This window comes from Xyrauchen texanus, chromosome 4 (genome assembly GCF_025860055.1).
Source record: "Xyrauchen texanus isolate HMW12.3.18 chromosome 4, RBS_HiC_50CHRs, whole genome shotgun sequence".
Taxonomy (NCBI): domain Eukaryota; kingdom Metazoa; phylum Chordata; class Actinopteri; order Cypriniformes; family Catostomidae; genus Xyrauchen; species Xyrauchen texanus.
The window spans coordinates 1,285,234-1,311,155 of NC_068279.1; the positions used below are offsets into that span (position 1 = coordinate 1,285,234).

Below are 25,922 nucleotides of genomic sequence, written 5' to 3' on the forward strand. Positions count from 1 at the left end.
TAACCCCACCCTAACCCTAAACCAGACTCACAGTGGGGGCCAGTTCCCCTCTGACTAACCCCACCCTTACCCTAAACCAGACTCACTGTGGGGGCCAGTTCCCCTCTGAATAACCCCACCCTAACCCTAAACCAGACTCACTGTGGGGGCCAGTTCCCCTCTGGCTAACCCCACCCTAACCCCCTTTAGGCTAACCCCACCCTAACCCTCAACCAGACTCACTGTGGGGGCCAGTTCCCCTTAGGCTAACCCCACCCTAACCCTAAACCAGACTCACTGTGGGGGCCAGTTCCCCTGTGACTAACCACACCCTAACCCTAAACCAGACTCACTGTGGGGGCCAGTTCTGCTGTGACTAACCCCACCCTAACCCTAAACCAGACTCACTGTGGGGGCCAGTTCCCCTGTGACAAACCCCACCCTAACCCTAAACCAGACTCACTGTGGGGGCCAGATATCCTGTGACTAACCCCACCCTAACCCTAAACCAGACTCACTGTGGGGGCCAGTTCCCCTCTGACTAACCCCTCCCTAACCCTAAACCAGACTCACTGTCGGGGCCAGTTCCCTTGTGACTAACCCCACCCTAACCCTAAACCAAACTCACTGTGGGGGCCAGTTCTCCTCTGACTAACCCCACCCTAAACCAGACTCACCGTGGGGGCAAGTTCCCCTGTGACTAACCCCACCCTAACCCTAAACCAGACTCACCGTGGGGGCCAGTTCCCCTCTGACTAACCCCTCCCTAACCCTAAACCAGACTCACTGTGGGGCAAGTTCCCCTCTGACTAACCCCACCCTAACCCTAAACCAGACTCACTGTGGGGGCCAGTTCTCCTCTGACTAACCCCACCCTAACCCTAAACCAGACTCACTGTGGGGCCAGTTCCCCTCTGACTAACCCCACCCTAACCCTAAACCAGACTCACTGTGGGGGCCAGTTCCCCTCTGACAAACCCGACCCTAACCCTAAACCAGACTCACTGTGGGGGCCAGTTCCCCTCTGACTAACCCCTCCCTAACCCTAAACCAGACTCACTGTGGGGCCAGTTCCCCTCTGACTAACCCCACCCTAACCCTAAACCAGACTCACTGTGGGGGCCAGTTCTACTCTGACTAACCCCACCCTAACCCTAAACCAGACTCACTGTGGGGCCAGTTCCCCTCTGACTAACCCCACCCTAACCCTAAACCAGACTCACTGTGGGGGCCAGTTCCCCTCTGACAAACCCGACCCTAACCATAAACCAGACTCACTGTGGGGGCCAGTTCCCCTCTGACTAACCCCACCCTAACCCTAAACCAGACTCACTGTGGGGGCCAGTTCTCCTCTGACTAACCCCACCCTAACCCTAAACCAGACTCACTGTGGGGCCAGTTCCCCTCTGACTAACCCCACCCTAACCCTAAACCAGACTCACTGTGGGGGCCAGTTCCCCTCTGAATAACCCCACCCTAACCCTAAACCAGACTCACTGTGGGGGCCAGTTCCCCTCTGACTAACCCCACCCTAACCCTAAACCAGACTCACTGTGGGGGCCAGTTCTCCTCTGACTAACCCCACCCTAACCCTAAACCAGACTCACTGTGGGGGCCAATTCCCCTCTGACTAACCCCACCCTAACCCTAAACCAGACTCACTGAGGGGGCCAGTTCCCCTCTGACTAACCCCACCCTAACCCTAAACCAGACTCACTGTGGGGGCCAGTTCTCCTCTGACTAACCCCACCCTAACCCTAAACCAGACTCACTGTGGGGCCAGTTCCCCTCTGACTAACCCCACCCTAACCCTAAACCAGACTCACTGTGGGGGCCAGTTCCCCTCTGACAAACCCGACCCTAACCATAAACCAGACTCACTGTGGGGGCCAGTTCCCCTCTGACTAACTCCACCCTAACCCTAAACCAGACTCACTGTGGGGGCCAGTTCTCCTCTGACTAACCCCACCCTAACCCTAAACCAGACTCACTGTGGGGCCAGTTCCCCTCTGACTAACCCCACCCTAACCCTAAACCAGACTCACTGTGGGGGCCAGTTCCCCTCTGACTAACCCCACTCTAACCCTAAACCAGACTCACTGTGGGGGCCAGTTCCCCTTAGGCTAACCCCACACTAACCCTAAACCAGACTCACTATGTTGGCCAGTTCCCCTCTGACTAACCCCACCATAACCCTAAACCAGACTCACTGTGGGGGCCAGTTCCCCTCTAACATCATGATTATAATGACAATATTATTTATTTGTGTGCAGTGCATGTCGTGGATTATTTAGTAAACTAAGTAAGTATTAAGGGTCAGTGTTTAAACAAATATTTAGTTTGAACTGTAAGATTAATGATTAATGTCTTTGAAGTTCATCCTGGATTAACTGCAGAAGATCACATAGATGCAATTGTCCTTTGCTAGTTGGCTGATGAAGGGTTTAGTCGATATATTCCATTATAAGAGTGTAGTCAATCATTACACCGAGGTGATGCAGGCAGAAATCAATTAGGCTTATCGCAGATCAACCAGCAGGTAATTTTGGTGAGGTCAATCTTAAATACAAGGTTCAGACAGTGGAATTTTGAGTATATCATGACCCTTGTCTTAATGTGAAGCCTTTTAACATCAAAGCCCTTTAAAAGTGCTTCTTCCACTCTTTTTTTAGTCTTAGAGTCATCATTTGATTAAATATGATTTTAATTTGTGTATAGAAATATCATAATTACAAAATAATTGTATTTATAACCCCAGTGAAAAAGCTGAAGGTGACTGTGGCAAGGAACACAAAACTTCATAAGATGTAGATTAATGGACAAAAATAATCTTGGGAGAAACCAGACTCACTGTGGGGGCCAGTTCCCTTAGGCTAACCCCACACTAACACTAAACCAGACTCACTGTAGGGGCCAGTTCCCCTTAGGCTAAACCCACCCTAACCCTAAACCAGACTCACTGTGGGGGCCAGTTCCCTCTGACTAACCCCACCCAAACCCTAAACCAGATTCACTGTGGGGGCCAGTTCCCTCTGACTAACCCGACCCTAACCCTAAACCAGACTCAGTGTGGGGGCCGGTTCCCCTTGACTAACCCCACCCAAACCCTAAACCAGACTCAGTGTGGGGGCCAGTTCCCCTCTGACTAACCCCATCCTACCCTAAACCAGACTCACCGTGGGGGCCAGTTCCCCTCTGACTAACCCCACACTAACCCTAAACCACACTCACTGTGGGGGCCAGTTCCCCTCTGACTAACCCCACCCTCACCCTAAACCAGACTCACTGTAGGGGCCAGTTCCCCTCTGAAAAACCCCACCCTAACCCTAAACCAGACTCACCGTGGGGGCCAGTTCCCCTCTGACTAACCCAACCCTAACCCTAAACCAGACTCACAGTGGGGGCCAGTTCCCCTCTGACTAACCCCACACTAACCCTAAACCAGACTCACCATGGGGGCCAGTTCCCCTCTGACAAACCCCACCCTAACCCTAAACCAGACTCACCGTGGGGTCCAGATCCCCTCTGACTAACCCCACCCTAACCCTAAACCAGACTCACAGTGGGGGCCAGTTCCCCTCTGACTAACCCCACCCTAAACCAGACTCACAGTGGGGGCCCCCACTAAATCAGACCCACTGTGGGGTCCAATTCCCCTCTGACTAAACCCACCCTAACCCTAAACCAGATTCACTGTGGGGGCCCGTTCCCCTCTGACTAACCCCTCCCTAACCCTAAACCAGACTCACTGTGGGGGCCGTTCCCCTCTGACTAACCCCTCCCTAACCCTAAACCAGACCCACTGTGGGGTCCAATTCCCCTCTGACTAACCCCACCCTAACCCTAAACCAGACTCACTGTGGGGGCCCGTTCCCCTCTGACTAACCCCACCCTAACCCTAAACCAGACTCACTGTGGGGGCCTGTTCCCCTCTGACTAACCCCACCCTAACCCTAAACCAGACTCACTGTGGGGGCCCGTTCCCCTCTGACTAACCCCACCCTAACCCTAAACCAGACCCACTGTGGGGTCCAATTCCCCTCTGACTAACCCCACCCTAACCCTAAACCAGACTCACTGTGGGGGCCAGTTCTCCTCTGACTAACCCCACCCTAACCCTAAACCAGACTCACTGTGGGGCCAGTTCCCCTCTGACTAACCCCACCCTAACCCTAAACCAGACTCACTGTGGGGGCCAGTTCCCCTCTGACTAACCCCACTCTAACCCTAAACCAGACTCACTGTGGGGGCCAGTTCCCCTCTGACTAACCCCACCCTAACCCTAAACCAGACTCACTATGTTGGCCAGTTCCCCTCTGACTAACCCCACCCTAACCCTAAACCAGACTCACTGTGGGGGCCAGTTCCCCTTAGGCTAACCCCACACTAACCCTAAACCAGACTCACTATGTTGGCCAGTTCCCCTCTGACTAACCCCACCATAACCCTAAACCAGACTCACTGTGGGGGCCAGTTCCCCTCTAACATCATGATTATAATGACAATATTATTTATTTGTGTGCAGTGCATGTCGTGGATTATTTAGTAAACTAAGTAAGTATTAAGGGTCAGTGTTTAAACAAATATTTAGTTTGAACTGTAAGATTAATGATTAATGTCTTTGAAGTTCATCCTGGATTAACTGCAGAAGATCACATAGATGCAATTGTCCTTTGCTAGTTGGCTGATGAAGGGTTTTGTTGGCGATATGATAGTCGATATATTCCATTATAAGAGTGTAGTCAATCATTACACCGAGGTGATGCAGGCAGAAATCAATTAGGCTTATCGCAGATCAACCAGCAGGTAATTTTGGTGAGGTCAATCTTAAATACAAGGTTCAGACAGTGGAATTTTGAGTATATCATGACCCTTGTCTTAATGTGAAGCCTTTTAACATCAAAGCCCTTTAAAAGCGCTTCTTCCACTCTTTTTTTAGTCTTAGAGTCATCATTTGATTAAATATGATTTTAATTTGTGTATAGAAATATCATAATTACAAAATAATTGTATTTATAACCCCAGTGAAAAAGCTGAAGGTGACTGTGGCAAGGAACACAAAACTTCATAAGATGTAGATTAATGGACAAAAATAATCTTGGGAGAAACCAGACTCACTGTGGGGGCCAGTTCCCCTTAGGCTAACCCCACACTAACACTAAACCAGACTCACTGTAGGGGCCAGTTCCCCTTAGGCTAAACCCACCCTAACCCTAAACCAGACTCACTGTGGGGGCCAGTTCCCCTCTGACTAACCCCACCCAAACCCTAAACCAGATTCACTGTGGGGGCCAGTTCCCCTCTGACTAACCCGACCCTAACCCTAAACCAGACTCAGTGTGGGGGCCGGTTCCCCTTGACTAACCCCACCCAAACCCTAAACCAGACTCAGTGTGGGGGCCAGTTCCCCTCTGACTAACCCCATCCTACCCTAAACCAGACTCACCGTGGGGGCCAGTTCCCCTCTGACTAACCCCACACTAACCCTAAACCACACTCACTGTGGGGGCCAGTTCCCCTCTGACTAACCCCACCCTCACCCTAAACCAGACACACTGTAGGGGCCAGTTCCCCTCTGAAAAACCCCACCCTAACCCTAAACCAGACTCACCGTGGGGGCCAGTTCCCCTCTGACTAACCCAACCCTAACCCTAAACCAGACTCACAGTGGGGGCCAGTTCCCCTCTGACTAACCCCACACTAACCCTAAACCAGACTCACCATGGGGGCCAGTTCCCCTCTGACAAACCCCACCCTAACCCTAAACCAGACTCACCGTGGGGTCCAGATCCCCTCTGACTAACCCCACCCTAACCCTAAACCAGACTCACAGTGGGGGCCAGTTCCCCTCTGACTAACCCCACCCTAACCCTAAACCAGACTCACAGTGGGGGCCCCCACTAAATCAGACCCACTGTGGGGTCCAATTCCCCTCTGACTAAACCCACCCTAACCCTAAACCAGATTCACTGTGGGGGCCCGTTCCCCTCTGACTAACCCCTCCCTAACCCTAAACCAGACTCACCATGGGGGCCAGTTCCCCTCTGACAAACCCCACCCTAACCCTAAACCAGACTCACAGTGGGGGCCAGTTCCCCTCTGACTAACCCCACCCTAACCCTAAACCAGACTCACAGTGGGGGCCCCCACTAAATCAGACCCACTGTGGGGTCCAATTCCCCTCTGACTAACCCCACCCTAACCCTAAACCAGATTCACTGTGGGGGCCCGTTCCCCTCTGACTAACCCCTCCCTAACCCTAAACCAGACTCACTGTGGGGGCCGTTCCCCTCTGACTAACCCCTCCCTAACCCTAAACCAGACCCACTGTGGGGTCCAATTCCCCTCTGACTAACCCCACCCTAACCCTAAACCAGACTCACTGTGGGGCCCGTTCCCCTCTGACTAACCCCACCCTAACCCTAAACCAGACTCACTGTGGGGGCCCGTTCCCCTCTGACTAACCCCACCCTAACCCTAAACCAGACTCACTGTGGGGGCCCGTTCCCCTCTGACTAACCCCACCCTAACCCTAAACCAGACCCACTGTGGGGTCCAATTCCCCTCTGACTAACCCCACCCTAACCCTAAACCAGACTCACTGTGGGGGCCAGTTCCCCTCTGACTAACCCCACCCTAACCCTAAACCAGACCCACTGTGGGGTCCAATTCCCCTCTGACTAACCCCACCCTAACCCTAAACCAGATTCACTGTGGGGGCCCGTTCCCTCTGACTAACACCTCCCTAACCCTAAACCAGACTCACTGTGGGGGCCGTTCCCCTCTGACTAACCCCTCCCTAACCCTAAACCAGACCCACTGTGGGGTCCAATTCCCCTCTGACTAACCCCACCCTAACCCTAAACCAGACTCAGTGTGGGGGCCGGTTCCCCTCTGACTAACCCCACCCAAACCCTAAACCAGACTCACTGTGGGGGCCAGTTCCCCTCTGACTAACCCCACACTAACCCTAAACCAGACTCACTGTGGGGGCCAGTTCCCCTCTGACTAACCCCACCCTCACCCTAAACCAGACTCACCGTGGGGGCCAGTTCCCCTCTGACTAACCCCACACTAACCCTAAACCAGACTCACTGTGGGGGCCAGTTCCCCTCTGACTAACCCCACCCTCACCCTAAACCAGACTCACTGTAGGGGCCAGTTCCCCTCAGACTAACCCCACCCTAACCCTAAACCAGACTCACTGTGGGGGCCAGTTCCCCTCTGACAAACCCCACCCTAACCCTAAACCAGACTCACCGTGGGGGCCAGTTCCCCTCTGACTAACCCAACCCTAACCCTAAACCAGACTCACAGTGGGGGCCAGTTCCCTCTGACTAACCCCACCCTAACCCTAAACCAGACTCACCATGGGGGCCAGTTCCCTCTGACAAACCCCACCCTAACCCTAAACCAGACTCACCGTGGGGTCCAGCTCCCTCTGACTAACCCCACCCTAACCCTAAACCAGACTCACAGTGGGGGCCAGTTCCCCTCTGACTAACCCCACCCTAACCCTAAACCAGACTCACAGTGGGCCCCCACTAAATCAGACCCACTGTGGGGTCCAATTCCCCTCTGACTAACCCCACCCTAACCCTAAACCAGATTCACTGTGGGGCCCGTTCCCCTCTGACTAACCCCACCCTAACCCTAAACCAGACTCACTGTGGGGGCCCGTTCCCTCTGACTAACCCCACCCTAACCCTAAACCAGACCCACTGTGGGGTCCAATTCCCCTCTGACTAACCCCACCCTAACCCTAAACCAGACTCACTGTGGGGCCAGTTCCCTCTGACTAACCCCACCCTAACCCTAAACCAGACCCACTGTGGGGTCCAATTCCCCTCTGACTAACCCCACCCTAACCCTAAACCAGACTCACTGTGGGGGCCAGTTCCCCTCTGAATAACCCCACCCTAACCCTAAACCAGACTCACTGTGGGTGCCAGTTCCCCTCTGACTAACCCCACCCTAACCCTAAACCAGACTCACTGTGGGGCCAGTTCCCCTCTGACTAACCCCACTCTAACCCTAAACCAGACTCACTGTGGGGGCCAGTTCCCCTCTGACTAACCCCACTCTAACCCTAAACCAAACTCACTGTGGGGGCCAGTTCCCCTCTGACTAACCCGACCCTAACCCTAAACCAGACTCACTGTGGGGGCCAGTTCCCCTCTGATTAACCCCATCCTACCCTAAACCAGACTCACCGTGGGGGCCAGTTCCCCTCTGACTAACCCCACACTAACCCTAAACCAGACTCACTGTGGGGGCCAGTTCCCCTCTGACTAACCCCACCCTCACCCTAAACCAGACTCACTGTAGGGGCCAGTTCCCCTCTGACAAACCCCACCCTAACCCTAAACCAGACTCACCGTGGGGGCCAGTTCCCCTCTGACTAACCCAACCCTAACCCTAAACCAGACTCACAGTGGGGGCCAGTTCCCCTCTGACTAACCCCACCCTAACCCTAAACCAGAGTCACCATGGGGGCCAGTTCCCCTCTGACAAACCCCACCCTAACCCTAAACCAGACTCACCGTGGGGTCCAGCTCCCCTCTGACTAACCCCACCCTAACCCTAAACCAGACTCACAGTGGGGGCCAGTTCCCCTCTGACTAACCCCACCCTAACCCTAAACCAGACTCACAGTGGGGGCCCCCACTAAATCAGACCCACTGTGGGGTCCAATTCCCCTCTGACTAACCCCACCCTAACCCTAAACCAGATTCACTGTGGGGGCCCATTCCCCTCTGACTAACCCCACCCTAACCCTAAACCAGACTCACTGTGGGGGCCCGTTCCCCTCTGACTAACCCCACCCTAACCCTAAACCAGACCCACTGTGGGGTCCAATTCCCCTCTGACTAACCCCACCCTAACCCTAAACCAGACTCACTGTGGGGGTCAGTTCCCCTCTGACTAACCCCACCCTAACCCTAAACCAGACCCACTGTGGGGTCCAATTCCCCTCTGACTAACCCCACCCTAACCCTAAACCAGACTCACTGTGGGGGCCAGTTCCCCTCTGAATAACCCCACCCTAACCCTAAACCAGACTCACTGTGGGTGCCAGTTGCCCTCTGACTAACCCCACCCTAACCCTAAACCAGACTCACTGTGGGGCCAGTTCCCCTCTGACTAACCCCACTCTAACCCTAAACCAGACTCACTGTGGGGGCCAGTTCCCCTCTGACTAACCCCACACTAACCCTAAACCAAACTCACTGTGGGGGCCAGTTCCCCTCTGACTAACCCCTCCCTAACACTAAACCAGACTCACTGTGGGGGCCAGTTCCCCTCTGACTAACCCCACTCTAACCCTAAACCAGACTCACTGTGGGGGCCAGTTCCCCTCTGACTAACCCCACCCTAACCCTAAACCAGACTCACTGTGTGGGCCAGTTCCCCTCTGACTAACCCCACCCTAACCCTAAACCAGACTCACTGTGGGGGCCAGTTCCCCTCTGTCTAACCCCACCCTAACCCTAAACCAGACTCACTGTGGGGGCCAGTTCCCCTCTAACATCATGATTATAATGACAATGTTATTTATTTGTGTGCAGTGCATGTCGTGGATTATTTAGTAAACTAAGTAAGTATTAAGGGTCAGTGTTTAAACAAATATTTAGTTTGAACTGTGAGATTAATGATTAATGTCTTTGAAGTTCATCCTGGATTAACTGGAGAAGATCACATAGATGCAATTGTCCTTTGCTAGTTGGCTGATGAAGGGTTTAGTCGATATATTCCATTATAAGAGTGTAGTCAATCATTACACCGAGGTGATGCAGGCAGAAATCAATTAGGCTTATCGCAGATCAACCAGCAGGTAATTTTGGTGAGGTCAATCTTAAATACAAGGTTCAGACAGTGGAATTTTGAGTATATCATGACCCTTGTCTTAATGTGAAGCCTATAAAAGAGCTTCTTCCACTCTCTTTGGAGAGAAACATCTGTTGTTATTGAAGACAGTGTTGCTGGTGAATCCCAGGATTTTACAAAACTACAAGAATAGTGAGTATGCTTTAAAGCCCCCATACATCAGCTTTAGATAATGTCTTTTCAGCAGTAACAGTGCAGTTATAAAGCTTAATGTCAATATAACTGAGTAGAAACAGTCATGCTAAAAATTCCAGGCTTTATCAGCAAGCTTTGATGCAAAAAAAAGATTTTAAGTGGACAATAAAAATGACCTGCACACTAGCAGAAGTGAATGAATTCATGGTGAAAATTAAAGACTCTTGTCTCAGTATTACAGAATTAATGTTGTGACAGATGTCGCTTTGAGAAATGATTTTGATTCTAACTTTGTGCTTGACAAAAAGCAACTTGTTAGCAACTTTTAATATTTTAAGCACAATAGTTTTAAAATTAATGGTTGAGGTATGACTTTGTAATTTATGTTGTATTTTGTATTGAACTGTATATAACAGATTTGCATTTAGATTTGCACTATGTATATGTGTATGTATATATATGTGTATGTATGTATATGTGTATGTATGTATATGTATGTGTGTATGTATGTGTGTATGCAGGGTAGGGGCGTAACAGAATACATGTAACAGGATTATATATTTAAAATACAAAATATAAGTAACTGTATTCCACTACCATTACAATTTAGAATATAGCTGCAAGCAGCGATACCAGGGTCAAGCCAATTATTGGCACCATGCGCAGCAAAAGAAGCTTTGTGACATGTTTTTGGTTAGAGTCCGATGAACAGTGTATGAGGAGTCAGAAAAGTCAACTTTCAATCATAAAAAAAACTTTTATTTTAAAAATTAACAAAAAATTGCTATTTCACTTTTGTCCAGTAGGGGACAGTGTGCCAAAACGCTGCAGGTAATCTTGGGACTTAATGGTGATGACATGTACAAATTTTCATCCCAATCCCTCAAAGCGTTGCAGAGATACAGCCTTAAGTTTAATTTTGCGCATTCTTGCGCAAAATTATGGTATGGTTTATCAAAATTATGTGAATAATTATTGTGAATGTTCATGCAAATCGGAGAAACAGTCTAGGAGGAGTTCGAAAAAGTAGCTTTTCAAAACATTTAAAAATGGCGGACCTAAAGTTTGCTCGATATAATTGGTATCAATGTTCTTGGCATGAACCACGTAATCTATAAAGACCAGCCTCATGATATTAGGCAAAAGGAGTCAATCGCTATTAGCATTTATAGGAATAGCATAATAATTTTTGACCACAGGGTGGCGCTGTCTTGAAACTATTTTTAAGTCCTGTCAGAGCATGGTGCCAAAGACACATACCGAGTTACGTAATATACACCAAGTCGTTGGTAAATTCAGCATTTTATGATAAAATTCAAAATGGCTGATATCCAAAATGGCCAACATGGGAATTTTTCATATCGTTGGACTCGCTATACCCTACTGAATCTAATGAGACCAATTTGTTGATTTTATGACAAGCTGTTCAGAAGTTATAATAATAAATAAAATTAAATATCTCGTGACCAGTAGGGGACAGTGTGACAAAACGCTGCAGGTAGCCTTAGGGTTTAATGGTGATAACATATACAATGTTTTGTCCCAATCCCTCAAAATGTTGCAGAGATACAGTCTCAAGATCAATTTAGCATGTTCTTTATCAAATTCGTTGAAGCGCCATTCAAAAACGGTATGGTTAATAATTCTGTGAACAACTTTTGTCGTGAGTGCCTTTAGATGATGCAGGCCAATTTTCGTGCAAATCTGACAAACAGTCTAGGAGTTCGAAAAAGTAGCTTTTCAAAACATTTAAAATGGCGGACAGGAAGTTTGCTCGTTCATGACATATTTGGTTTCATTGTTCTTAGTTTGAACCATGGAACTGTTCAGAAATTATTAGCAAAAATAAAAAAAAAATCATATCTCGTGACCAGTAGGGGGCAGTGCCACAAAACACTTCAGGTAACCTCAGAGTCTAATGGTGATGACATGTACCAAATTTTGTCCCAAACCCTGTATCTCCATCGTGCGTGCCTCTAGATGATTCCGTAAGCATTACGGAGATACAGCCTCAAGTTCTTCATCGAATTCGTTAAAGCGCCATTGGAAAACGGTACGGTTCATCAAAATTCTGTGAATAAAGTTTTTTGTCATGCGTGCCTCTAGATGATTCAGGACAATTTTCATGCAAATCGGACAAACGGCCTAGGACGAGTTTGAAAAAGTAGGTTTGACAGAAAATTCCAAATGGTGAGTAAGAATTTTGCTCGATAGGCAAGTAGGCAAAAGGAGTCAATAGCTATTAGCATTTTTATGAAATAGCATTATAATTTTTGACCACAAGGTGGTGCTGTCCCAAAAAATGTTTTGTCCCTACAGAGCATGGTGCCAAAGACACATACAGAGATTCGTAACGACACACCAAGTCGTATGTAAAATACCGCATTTTATGACTAAATTCAAATGGCCGATGTCCAAAATGGCCGACATTGGAATTTTTCATATCATTGGACTTGCTATACCCTACTGAATCTAATCAGACCAATTTGATAATTTTATGTCAAACTGTTCAGAAGTTATAATCCAAATTTTTTATAATCCAAAATTTTCTATTGACCAGTACGGGGCAGTGTGACAAAACGCTGCAGGAGCATAATGATGATGACATGTACCAAGTTTCGCAAAAATAAAAATAACCTTGGGAGAAACCAGACTCACAGTTCCCCTCTGACTAAAATCATGAATATAATGTAAATATTACTTATGTACAGTTAAAGTCATGGTTTAAAATTATTAAACTAAGTAAATGTTAAGGGTAAGTGTTTAAATATCGATTGTGTTTGAACTGTAAGATTAATGACCAATGTCTTTGAAGTCCATCCTGGATTAATTGCAGAAGTTCACATAGATGCAATTGTCCTTGTTAATTGGCTGATGAAGGCTTTTGTTGGCAATAGTTAGTCTAAGCATTTCATTTCAAGATCGTAGTCCATAAATAGACTGAGGTGATGCAGGTTGGAGGTGCATCAGTTCATCCCCTGAAGTCCATCATAATAGACTGAAGTGATGTTTGAATGGCACCGGAAGATTTAGTCGTCATCACTCAGCGACACGTAGCAGTGGAGACCAACACCAAGCAGGAATGGTGCTGGATCCAGCCGGTTCTGGTGACCTCAGGATAGGAGTCCCGAAGTTGAGACATGGAAACAAATAAATAATAATAATAATATAATAAAATAATATTAGCATAGATGCCATTAAATTTATTGCAGAGTTAGAGATCATGCTCAATGTTTCTGGTTTCTGGTTCCGGCAGACCCAACTAAAGCAGCCTAATTGTGAGTTGGAGGATAAATGAGGTGTATGCCTGGCTGAATAGATGAGTCTTTAGTCTAGACTTAAACTGAGGGAGTGTGTCTGCATCTCGAACAATGTTTGGGAGACTATTCCATAGTTTAGGAGACAAATAAGAAAAGGATCTTCTTCCTTTTGTGGATTTTGATATTCTAGGAACTATTATAATTCCAGAATTTTGCGATCGTAATGAACGTGTTGGAATATAGCATGGTAGAAGATCACTTAAGTACTGCGGAGACCATTCAAAGCTTTGTATGTAGTTACAGAATATTGCAATTAATACAGAATTTAACAGGTAACAATGTAACGATGATAAAATGGGGCTAATATGATCATATTTCTTGGTTCTCGTCAGCACTCTGGCTGCTGCATTTTGAACCAATTGAAGTTTATTTATTGATTTTGCTGGACATCCTCCCAGTAATGCATTACAATAATCTAGTCTTGAGGTCATGAACGCATAAATTAGTTTTTCGGCATCAGCAACCGAGAGCATATGCCTTCATTTAGCAATATTTCTGAGGTGGAAGAATGCTGTTCTACAAACATTTGTAATTTGATTTTCAAATGACAGATTGGTATCAAATATAACACCTAAGTTCTTCGCTGTTGAAAATGATGTAACAGTACATCTGAGTTTTTTGGTCCAATAATTAGAACCTCTGTTTTGTCAAAATTGAGTAGAAGGAAATTTCTGGCCATCCAATCTTTTATTTCATTGATACACTCTGATAATTTTGAGAATTGTGAAATCTCATCAGGTTTTGAAGAAATATAAAGTTTTGTATCGTCGACATAACAGTGGAAACTTATTCCACGATTCCTGATAATATCTCCCAGGGGAAGCATATACATGGAGAAAAGCAGAGGCCCTAAAACTGATCCCTGTGGCACTCCATATTTTACTTTTGTTTGATTTGACAATTCCTCATTTACATATAGCTAAATATGACCTAAACCATGCTAATGCAACTCCACAAATGCAACATAATTCTCCAGCCTATTCAAGAGAATGTCGTGATCTATCGTGTCGAATGCGGCACTAAGATCTAAAAGCACTAGAAGAGAAATGCAGCCGCGATCAGATGATAAGAGTCATGTGTAACTCTGATAAGTGCAGTCTCTGTACTGTGATGAGGCCTAAATCCTGACTGAAATTATTCATATATACTATTTCTCTGTAGAAATGAACATATTTGGGAGGACACTACCTTTTCTAGTATTTTTGACATAAACGGGAGATTTGAAATCGGTCTATAATTAGCAAGTTCTACAGGATCAAGCTGTGGCTTCTTAATAAGCGGTTTGATAACTGCCATTTTAAAGTTTCTTGGGACATGTCCTAAGCATAGTGAGGAGTTAATGATATTAAGAAGAGGTTCTGAGATTACAGGAGATACCTCTTTTAAGAGCTTAGTTGGTATAGGATCTAACAAACAAGTTGTGGCTTTTGATGTTTCGATAAGTTTTGTTCTTCATGACCTACGACAGAGAAAGATTGAAGTTGCACGTGAGGAAAATTATTAGGCACTGTTTTCTGAGGTGCGATGACAGATGATTGCATAATTCCAATTTTATTTATGATTATTTCAATTTCATCAGTAAAGAAATTCATGAAGTCATTACTCTTGAGCTGTGACGTAATATCTGGTTCGGTTGAGGCTTTATTCCTAACCAGTTTAGCCACAGTACTGAATAAACATCTAGGATTGTTGTGGTTATTTTCTATGAGTTTACTAAAATATGCTGACCTGGCAGCTTTTAGTGCCTGTCTATAGCTACAGACACTATCCTTCTATGCACCACGAAATACTTCCAATTTTTTATTCTTCCACTTGCGCTCCATTTTCCGAGCTGCTCTCTTGATAGCATGAGTGTGATCATTGTACCATGGTGCAGGGCTTATTTCTTTAATTTTCTTTAATCGAAGTGGGGCGACAACATCAAGGGTGCTAGAGAAGACTGCATTTATATTTTCTGGGCTTTGGGGTTTATTGAGTATATGAGATAGATCTGGAAGATTATTAGTGAAGCTATCTTTAGTGGTCGAAAGAATAGTTCTACCTGAACGATAGCGTGGTGTAGATTGAGTAACATTAGCTGATTGCAGCATGCAAGAGACGAGGTAATGATCCGAGATGTCATCGCTCTGCTGCAGAATTTCTATATTATCAACATCAACTCCATATGACAGAATTAAATCGAGCGTATGATTATGGCGATGAGTTGGTCCTGTTACATTTTGTCTGACTACAAAGAGTTGAGAATATCAATAAATGCTAATCCCAATGTATCATTTTCATTATCTATGTGAATGTTGAAGTCACCAACAATGAACCCTCTGGGGTCTGAGGGGGTTTTGGGGCCCTGGAGAAGTTTTGACATGCCTTGACATTTCTGCTCTTTTCAGTTGCTATAAAACATATTAATGGCTAATGTCTGATTACACTGTATTCAGGACAAACAGGGCTACACTAATATGTGAACAGCATGTATGTACATGTGTGTTTATGAGAAAATAATGTTTATGCCTGTTTTAGAAAAAAAACTTAATGTCAAGTCATTGAAATAAGGCCATATAACACATAGTAAACATTTGTTCACAAGACTTTTCAGAACTGCATCTTGTAGCCTAGAGTTTTTTCTTCAAAAGGATGTGAAAATGATCCTGAGCACTCACTCATTCAAAACAATATAGTCATTTAACTTTTGTAAGACACTATTAGTGTCAGAATGGCTGTATGCGGGGAGGGCGTGACATATCATGAATTATGCAGTGATTTACACCTGAAGTAGACGTGTGATGTATATGCGTGTCAATGTGCCATTACCGGAGATAGCACTAACATTAACACATTTGCGCACTTCATCAACCGGCATATTTACACATTTACACACATTTACAACAGATATTTGCGTAAAATATATACATGTTTATATAAAATAGCTTGTCAACTAATGTAAGTTAAACTAAAAGACTTACTCTTCCAAAATTGTATCCACGGCTGGATCAAGTCGCTCTTCGAAATGCAAATGTTCATCGTCGGAGTCCCGATCTTCTTCCGAGGAAAATGTGAACTCTTCGTCACTGTCCAGGATGAGCTGAAGTGCTTCCTCTCCGGTGTAGCGTGCCATCTTCCAAACGCATCTTCCAACGCATCTTCCAAACGCGCAGGAAAGTGAATGAATCTAATGATGAAACTTGAAAACTTGCTGCTTTTAAGGCATTTGCCTGGGGGCGTTTATCTATTTTGCATATGGCCTCAACACATTATCTTATGAATAGTGCGCTCTGCGAGTGGGTGTGAACACATTAACGATAATGAGCCGAGACAGGAGACACTGTACTTCTCTTTAGTTTCATACAGATTACATTGCAGGAGAATATTTGTTTTAAATGTGAATTGTTTTATTTAAAAGTAGAAATTTAAAGCTTTCTTTAGACATATGTTTCATGTTTGTTAGATAAGTATTAGCTGAGTTTCAGCTCCTTTTCCAGACTTTTTTCAGAAAGATTTTTGCGGAGACAGAGTGAGCTGAAAGCGCACCCTGTTTATTTTATTTATTTAAAAAAAACACAAGGTTTTGATGTTAATATGAGTGTACACAAAAAAAGAAGACCCTCTATAGTTTATAATCATGTATTGATTTTATTTATATGACCATAAATGACGGAGTATTTTAAGTCTATGTTGCTGCTATGTGAAAAAAAAACAGCAAAACGCGCCAGCGCGTTTGCCGACCCCAGAGGGTTAAGGTTCTATCTACAGTAACTACAAGATCTGATAAAAAATGAGCAAATTCAGTAAGGAAATCAGAATAAGGCCCGGGTGATTTATACACTGTAGCAAGGGTAAAAGACGACAGAGATTTTTTATTTATATTTGATGGTGTCACATTAAGCATTATTAGTTCAAAAGACTTACATTTATATCCTGTCCTCTGAGTAACACCAAAAACTTCACTGTAAATTGTAGCAATATCTCCTCCTCGACCGTTCAGACGAGGCTCATGTTTATAACAATAACCCGGGGGAGTAGATTCCTTTAAACTAATATATTCATCCGGTTTTAGCCAGGTTTCAGTCAAACAGAGCGCAACCAATCTATGATCTGTAATCATTTAATTGACAATTAGTGCTTTAGTAGAAGAGATCTAATGTTTAGTAGCCCTATCTTTATATGATGTGTATTTTTAATTTGTTTGTTTGGTTCAAGTTTGACCTTAATCATATTTTTTCTAAATTATTTAGTGAGGGTTTTGTGTTTGGTAGTTCGGGGAACAGACACAGTCTCTATATAATATCTATGTGATATAGTCTCTATGTGTTGTAGTTTATGTGACCTGTGTGATGTCTCAAGGCAGCTAGCAGACGTTCGGATTAACCAGTTTGTCTGCTTCCTGACCTGGGCCCCATTTAGTCAATTAATATCATTATTAAGACTATGAGCCAAATTACTAGAGAGGAGAGAGCAGCACCTTCCCTGGAGGGATGGAGTCCGTCTCTCTTTAGCAGGTCAGGTCTACCCCAAAAACTCTTCCATCCATCCATCCATCCATCCATCCATCTTCAACTGCTTATCCGAAGTCGGGTCGCGGGGGCAGCTGCTCCAGCAGGGGGCCCCAAACTTCCCTATCCCGAGCCACATTAACCAGCTCTGACTGGGGGACCCCGAGGCGTTCCCACGCCAGTTTGGAGATGTAATCTCTCCACCTAATCCTGGGTCTTCCCCGTGGCCTCCTCCCAGCTGGACGTGCCTGAAACACCTCCCAGACAGCCAGGGGGCATCCTTACCAGATGCCCAAACCACCTCAACTGACTCCTTTCGGCGCAAAGGAGCAGCGGCTCTATTCCGAGCTCCTCACGGATGACTGAGCTCCTCACCCTATCTCTAAGGGAGAAGCCCGCCACCCATCTGAGGAAGCCCATTTCGGCCGCTTGTACTCGCGACCTAGTTCTTTCGGTCATGACCCAGCCTTCATGACCATAGGTGAGGGTAGGAACAAAAATTGACCGGTAGATCGAGAGCTTTGCCTTTCGGCTCAGCTCTCTTTTCGTGACAACGGTGCGATAGAGCGAGTGCAATACCGCCCCCGCTGCCCCGATTCTCCGGCCAACCTCCCGCTCCATTGTCCCCTCACTCGTGAACAAGACCCCGAGGTACTTGAACTCCTTCACTTGGGGCAATACCTCCTTCCCTAACCTTTAGGCCGCAGCTCTCCACCGCGGCTTCGGCAATGGAAGCTTTGAACATTGCCCACTCCGGTTCAATGTCCCCAACCTCCGCAGGGATGCCTGAAAAGCTCCGCCGGAGGTGTGAGTTGAAGATCTCACGGACAGGGACCTCCTCCAAACGTTCCCAGTTCACCCGCACTACTCGCTTGGGCTTTCCAGGTCTGTCCAGAGTCTTTCCCCACCCCTTGACCCAACTCACCACCAGATGGTGATCGGTTGACAGCTCTGCCCCTCTCTTCACCCGAGTGTCCAAAAAAACTCTTCCAATTGTCTATAAATCCTATTTTATTCTTCAGACACCACTCAGACATCCAGCCATTCATGACACTAATCTTTTATAAACCTCATAACCACGTTGAGCAGGGAGGGGACCAGAGCATATTACAGTGTCTGACACCATTTTTGCAAATTTGCACACCTCTTTAACATTATCTTCAGTGATCTCTGACTGACGAAGCCAGACATTGTTAGTGCCGACATGGATAACAATTTATAAGTAACCTCCAAAAAATCCTGGTCCTTCAAGAGCAAGGATGGGTCACATCTTGCCAATTTTACAGTTTTTCTCGATTGCATAAACACATTTTTTGAAATTATACCTCCTTTTCTAGAAACTCTAAACACAAATCCATAACTTCTCACCCATTTCCCCAAACTTCCTATTTTCAGTTCAAAATGAAGCTCTCCACTCAAAACCATTCATCAATCTTGCTGAAAAAACAAATTTTGCCCTCAGACCTGACACACAAGCCCTCAAAAACACTACAACATAGTCTTACACACTGGTGAGATAAATTCAAAACAATACTACAAAAATTGATAATAAGTTATGTTGCTTGTGGTTCTCCCACTCAAAACCCTTTTTGAAGACCGGCCTTCAATCACAAATATTCTCTGAAGTACACGTACCTGTTTTCCTCCCTTAAGGTTCTTCTGATCGAGGCAAAGGTGAAGCGACTCAAGTTTGGCTGTACTCGTTGCCCAGCCTCTCTCATAGTCATACCATGGACAAGGACATGGTCAACTAAAGTGGCATGAATAATATCAGAGACTGCTTGTCTCCTTGCCCTTCCCCTTCCTTGTTGTCGTCATCCTCCTCCACGTCCTACTCTTCCTCTTCCTCCATTCCCTACTGCTCTTCTTCTTCCTCCTCGTCGTCGTCTCTGGTGTCCTTCACCTCTTCCTTCATGTCTCTCTGGATCCATTGTTCCAAAACTGACTACAGCCCTTTTATCAATCTATTGAATGTTTTGATTGGTGAGTGATCACAATTTTGACTCTTATTGTTTCCACCTGGGTAATTGTGTGTTACCTGAGCTCAAGCTATGCTGACTTGAGTGAACAATATTGAATGCTAGTGATTTCTAAATGGCCACATGGTGTAGGCAATGAGAAATTAAGGAATTTGTGTGTAGAGTTTTGGAGTGACAGTTCAAAAAATCTCACTCATGTGTCAAAACAGAAGAATTGTGTTTATAGTTTAGGGAAATGGGTGTGCTTTTTGATAAATGGTGTTATGGTTTTTACATTTTAGTTCAAAAGCCTGGTTATAGTGTTTAAGTAATTGAGAAAAACTGTAAGAACAATGTTAAAAGATTCAAGAAATCCGGTCAAATCTTGGTACATAAAGGGCAAGGCCGAAAACCCCTTGAATGCCGAAAACCCCTTGAATACACATGGTCTTAAAAACCATTATGCGTCTGTAATGATATCATGACATGAGCTTGGGAATACTTTGGTAAACCTGTCAGTTAACAGCATTCACCGCTGCATTCACAGATGCAAGTTAAGGCTTCACATTGCAAAGGAGAAGCTATCTCTCAACAGTGTCTAGAAGTGCCGCTGACTTCTCTGGTCTTGGTCTCCTCTGAGATGGAAAGTAGAACAGTGGAATCATGTTTTATGATCAGACGAGTCCACATTTAAAATATAAAAAAACAGCATCTTGTTCTCCACATCAAAGAGAAAAGGACCATCCAAGCAGTTATCAATGTCAGGTCCAAAAGCCAGTGTTTGTCATGGTATGGGTGCGTGTCAGTGCCCATGGGCATGGGTAAATTGCACATCTATGAGGGCACCATTAAAGCAGAAAGATGGAGATTTCGCAGCAACATTTGCTGAAATCAAGTCAACGTCTTTTTCCATTTTCCAGCAGGACAACACTAAACCACATATTGCCCTGATTACAAGTGCATGGGAGTGTAAGCAGACAGTGCAGGTGCTAGACTGGCATTCCTGCAGTCCTGATCTGTCAAATGGAGTATGTGTGGCACTTTGAAAAGCACACAATACAGCAACGATGCATAATGGATGAATGGGGGGAAATTCTGCTTGCTAAACTTAACAAACTTGTGTCTTCAGTGTTCAAATACTTAATAAGTGTTATAAGAAAAAATTTGGATGTCACACCAACATGAACACACAGGAAGTCGTCATGCTGTTTCCGAGAGTTCCGGTACCCTTGGATCGGCGACAGTATGCCGAATCACTGACTTGCAACATTTCGCACCAGACATTTTAGTATCAGTCTTAATGTGTTTAACTTCTCATGTGGCTCAACCGGCAGCATGCAGCATGAGAGAACCGGGTTCATATCCACATTGAAACCAGAAGTAATCGCGTTTGCTTAATCTGTGATGAACGCAATTCAGAGGTTGCATTTTTCCTTCTAATTTTTACTCCACTGATATTTAGGTTTAGGTTTGGGGAGTAGAGCCAATAAAATATGCATTCCTCTTCACTGTATTACATCCTGTACAGCTGAAAAGAACTCACAGATAGTTTATGGCGCCCTCTCCTGGATATAAATGAACTTACACATGCCTAAAACAGTAAGCATATACCCATTTCTGCTAAAGAAGTTGACCTAATTTTTATTTCACTTCATTGTAATATATATATATTTATAAATACAGAAAAAAATTATAAATATAAAAAAAATAATGAATTTCATAAACTTTTGCCCTGAATAGTTCTGAAATGATGCAAATGTACTTTCATGTCTACTCTATTGCTTTATAGATGAGTGCATCCAAACCCCAGAAAAGGTAATCCTGCTTAGATGGTCAGAATATTGGATTCCATGTCTCTCTCTCTCTCTTTATTTATATAAATTAATAATCTCAGTAATTATGAGAATGACTGTTCAAAATTAAATGCTTAAATTATGCGTTTAAAAATAATCAAGTTACACTGCAGCACTTGTATGTCTGTGTATGACTCCTGCAGCTGTTCGGTGAGAATCGGACACTCTCTGAATAAGAACGAGGAAGAGTTTGTAAAGAGAAGGAAAGACATCGTTCTAAAATGCCTTGAGAAGCTCAAGATAAAGTGTAGTCAGGTAAAACCTCCAGAAAAACCTTTTGTTATGCTTTGTTACTTCTGTCCATCTACACTTCCTTGAAATTACCTAAAAGATTTGTTGTAGCAAAGGAACACCAGAAGTTTCTCAGAACAATGATGTCATCAGGGCTGATTGTGTTTGAGTGTATAAGAGCTGTGATATTTGGGTTTCATGAGCAGGTGCCAAAAATTGCACTACTGGGTTCTGGAGGAGGAGAACGAGCCATGGTGGGTTTACTGGGATCCCTGGATCAACTTGGTAAAGCAGGTCTTCTGGACTGTTTCCTCTATCTGAGCGGAGTCTCTGGATCTACATGGTACTGACCCAAACAAAAACACACACAGATGGTCTGGGGCCGTATGAATAAAACTTCTCAGACAAGCTCTAAATAATAGTGTAAAGCTTTGACTTAAGTGCCAAAACATTCCTAGCAAAAAGTAGATTTTTATAATGACACTAAAGGTAACTTTCAACAAAGTCTAAACCTGATTTGTAAGTGCTGACTGAGATGACACTAAAGTGTAGGAAGGACTACATTGATGTCTACCCAAAATAGCCAATAGTGAGCCTGCAAGGGTATAACGTCATGACACCATTCATTCAAACATTAAAAACACATTTAAATGATATCAAATAAACCAAACTCTTTGTTATAATCCCATTACTGTTTCCACATTAGTACTTGTAAACTAGTAAATTTGGCAGGTAACACACACTTGCTCAATTAACTAGGTCTATTTGAAGTAACAAATGCTGTTGGGAAACAATGACAACTGCACGACTTTGAGTTTATAATATTTATAGATAAGAATAAATCAAATGTCATTTATGAGCTGGTGTTAAACATCTCTCAAGTGCATAAATCTGTTGAAGACACCCCACACGAAACTATAAGCTTCTATAAAACATTTATTAAAGTGTTTGGGTTGGGCTGTTTTATATTGTGCATTACGGTGTCTAAGCAATTGTAAGCAAATGTACGTTTGCTAGAACCAAACTTTATGTAATAATATCCACAAGCTATACACAATAAAAATCACTTGACTTGAAGCTAATGTTGGAATGTCAGAAATGCGATGAACTCTTAAGAGGGATTCCCCTTCTGTCACTCACTCGACATTGTATCGAATGAAGTGACACAAGGGGTCTTCCTTGGATGCCGAATCATACCTCTGAACCCGAGAAAAGGCCAATGTCAAGTTGGCAGACAGAATTAGCATACCCTGCCCCGGACATATGGGTATAAAGGGAAGCGGAGTAACGAATGCCAGTCAGAATTTTTTTTCAGAGCCGAATGGTTGTGCAACAAGCAGCTGAGTTTCACTCCTGTTCCACTCACCTCTACCAGCAATAAGCATTGCTGTTGGATCCCACGGCACATTTCCAACTGGCGTCTCTCTCTCTGCACGCTGTGCAGTTCACACCCCTGGGCGCTTTCTCTTTGTTTAAAATAGTTTCTCTTCCAACGATAACAATGAATTTTCCACTCACAAAAGAGCAATACACACGGCGTTGAACGTCCTTTTCAGGACGCGTCTTTTTCAAGATGCCCGTCCCTTGTGTTGTTCCTAGATGCGGACGATTTCCCTCCAAGAAAGATGGCCACAGACGCTGCCACATGTGCCTGGGTAGCGATCACACTGAGGTGGCGTTCGTGGATGGTTCATGTTCTCACTATGAGAACATGACCATGGCAACGTTGCGGTCGCGGCTCTCCTTACTGAAGGTGAATGCCACTTCAGCCGCCCCACATGTTGCTCCTTCTTCCCACGGGATTGAGGACGACCCGGCTGGCGATGAAGGTGATACGGTGATTCCCCCCCACCACAAAGCCCCGCCTGGTACATCAATAATGATTGTACCGTTCTTGCCCCTCGCACAGAGTTTGGATGCGTTGCTCTTACTTCCCAATCCATCGCGCTGGTTGGCCAGGACCATCCGACTCGGCTACGCGATTCAGTTCGCCTGGCTCCCGCCTCGTTTCAGCGGTATTTCAGTGGTACTTTCGAGCAGAGATTTCCACCCTGCTCCTCAAAAAATGTGATAGAGCCCGTCCCTCCAGCGGAGATGGAGAAGGGTTTCTACAGCCCTTACTTCATCGTACCCAAAATAATCGGCAGGTTGAGACCAGGCATTGTACAAACTCCCGTTCAAAATGCTCACGAAGAAACAGATTCTCACCTGCGTTCGACAGCTAGATTGGTTCGCGGCGGTAGACCTGAAGGACGCGTGGCATCCGCACCCAGACGTCTGGCCCTTGGATGCGGAAGATCTAGTGTATCTACCACCTGCTGTCATAGACACGATCAACCAAGCCAGAGCTCCCTCCACCAGGCAACTTTATGCCCTAAAGTGGTGCTTGTTTCCAAATTGGTGTTCTTCCCAAGCCAAAGACCAGCAGAGATGCGCAGTTCATTCAGTGCTTCTATTCCTGCAGGAGAGGCTGGTGGGGAGCCTGTCCCCCTCCACCTTGAAGGTGTATGTAGCTGCTATTGCAGCCCACCATGACACAGTAGATGTACGCCAAGTAGAGCCAGTAGAACTTGTAACGTGGCACAACCGACCGGGTGTTCCGCTTGCAACTTGCGCCCTTCACCAAGATGATCCAGTGCGCCTTCTGTCCCAGGTCAGCCTCTGAGCGTCGCTGCCTGGATGGTTTTCCTCCCAAGCCCTCTGGCCGGCGAATTCAGCAGAGCACCTCACGGCCAGACCCACTACGAATCACAGGTGTTTTGTACTGGGGTCGGGCCCCACGGGCATAGTTCCCTCTTCAGGCTAACTCCCCGTGATGTATTTTCCGTGGTACGGTCCCCCTGGTTAGCGGACCTGCATTTCCCCTTAGGCCTCTTCCTCAGTCTCTAATCTGCTCCCTGCCGGGTGCGCAGACCAGGGTAAGGGCTTCGAGTCTTCTCTCAGCACGCTAGCCTCGGGATGTCCTTCTGCTCCCGACATGCTATCTCCTGCTCCCCCCCCGGGAAAGACCGCCTTCCCCGACTTAAGATAGGCCCCAGCCACTTTATGTCCTATGTGAGACACATAGTGAGAGAGAAGGCCGCGGCTGCTGGGCACCTTTTTCCCCCCTCAGGGGTGCGGGAAACCTAAGGTTTGTATGCGTTTGTTTGCCTGCTGCGCACCTGTTTCGACAGTCACGTAACACGATCAGTGCGTGGCGCTTTTATATGGACCCTTTGTGTCACTTAATTCAACACAATGTCGAGTGAGTGACAGAAGGAGAACGTCATGGTTACTGTCATAACCTCCGTTCCCACGAGGGAGGGAACGAGACATTGTGTCCCTCCTGCCACAGCACTAGACCTAGCACTGTAAATGGCCGTGCTTCATTTTCGGCTCCTCAGTGCAATATCCTGACTGGCATTCGCTGCCCTGATTCCCTTTATACCCATATGTCCGGGGCGGGGAATGCAAATTCTGTCTGCCAACTTGACATTGGCCTTTTCTCATGTTCAGAGTTACGATTTGGCGTCCAAGGAAGACCCCTTGTGTCACTTCATTCGACACAACGTCTCGTTCCCTCCCTCGGGGAATGGAGGATATGGCAGTAACCATGATGTTTTCTTTCTATCAAGGTGCATGGCATCATTATACCAAGAACCGGACTGGTCCAGCAATCTGGAGGCAGTGAAACAAAAGATCGTGCAGAGACTCTTTGGTAGCGGAGTTAGCTGGAGTGAAGCATTTTCCAAACTGGAAACTTATTACCATGAGAAGAAAGACAACTTCAGTTTGACAGATGTTTGGGCAGTGATGGTCGTCACTTCATATGTGAAAGAGGTCTGAAACTATTCATAATAAAATCCATGACTTACAAGTTTTATTATTTTTATGCTGGTAAAAGTGGTCGCACACAGTCTTAAAAGGTGTGTTGTATTTTTGTAATAGTTTATTGATTTTGGGCCTCAAAGTAACCCCCCTAGTTATTGATGAACTGATCGTAATTACATAAATAAACATTTAAAAAAATAAATAAATTATTAATTTTTGATCCAACAACCTACTGCTGAAATGAATTTAAATTAAAAATGT

At 45.5% G+C, this 25,922-nt stretch overlaps 2 protein-coding genes across 2 annotated transcripts in view; one reads left to right on the forward strand and one right to left on the reverse strand.

The window, feature by feature from the left end:
- The window catches only part of rcl1 (RNA terminal phosphate cyclase-like 1), a 146,759-nt gene that overhangs the window by 21,748 nt on the left and 99,089 nt on the right, over positions 1–25,922 (reverse strand). The gene's annotated exons all lie outside the window — the stretch shown is intronic.
- LOC127643256 (cytosolic phospholipase A2 gamma-like) overlaps positions 9,880–25,922 on the forward strand; it is a 29,499-nt gene continuing 13,456 nt past the window's right edge. The window contains exons 1-5 of the mRNA XM_052125926.1: positions 9,880–9,999; positions 21,557–21,582; positions 21,764–21,875; positions 22,058–22,194; positions 25,466–25,670. Coding sequence (XP_051981886.1) covers positions 21,557–21,582; positions 21,764–21,875; positions 22,058–22,194; positions 25,466–25,670 — 480 coding nt within the window. The 5' untranslated portion in view covers positions 9,880–9,999. The remainder of the gene's footprint in view (positions 10,000–21,556; positions 21,583–21,763; positions 21,876–22,057; positions 22,195–25,465; positions 25,671–25,922) is intronic.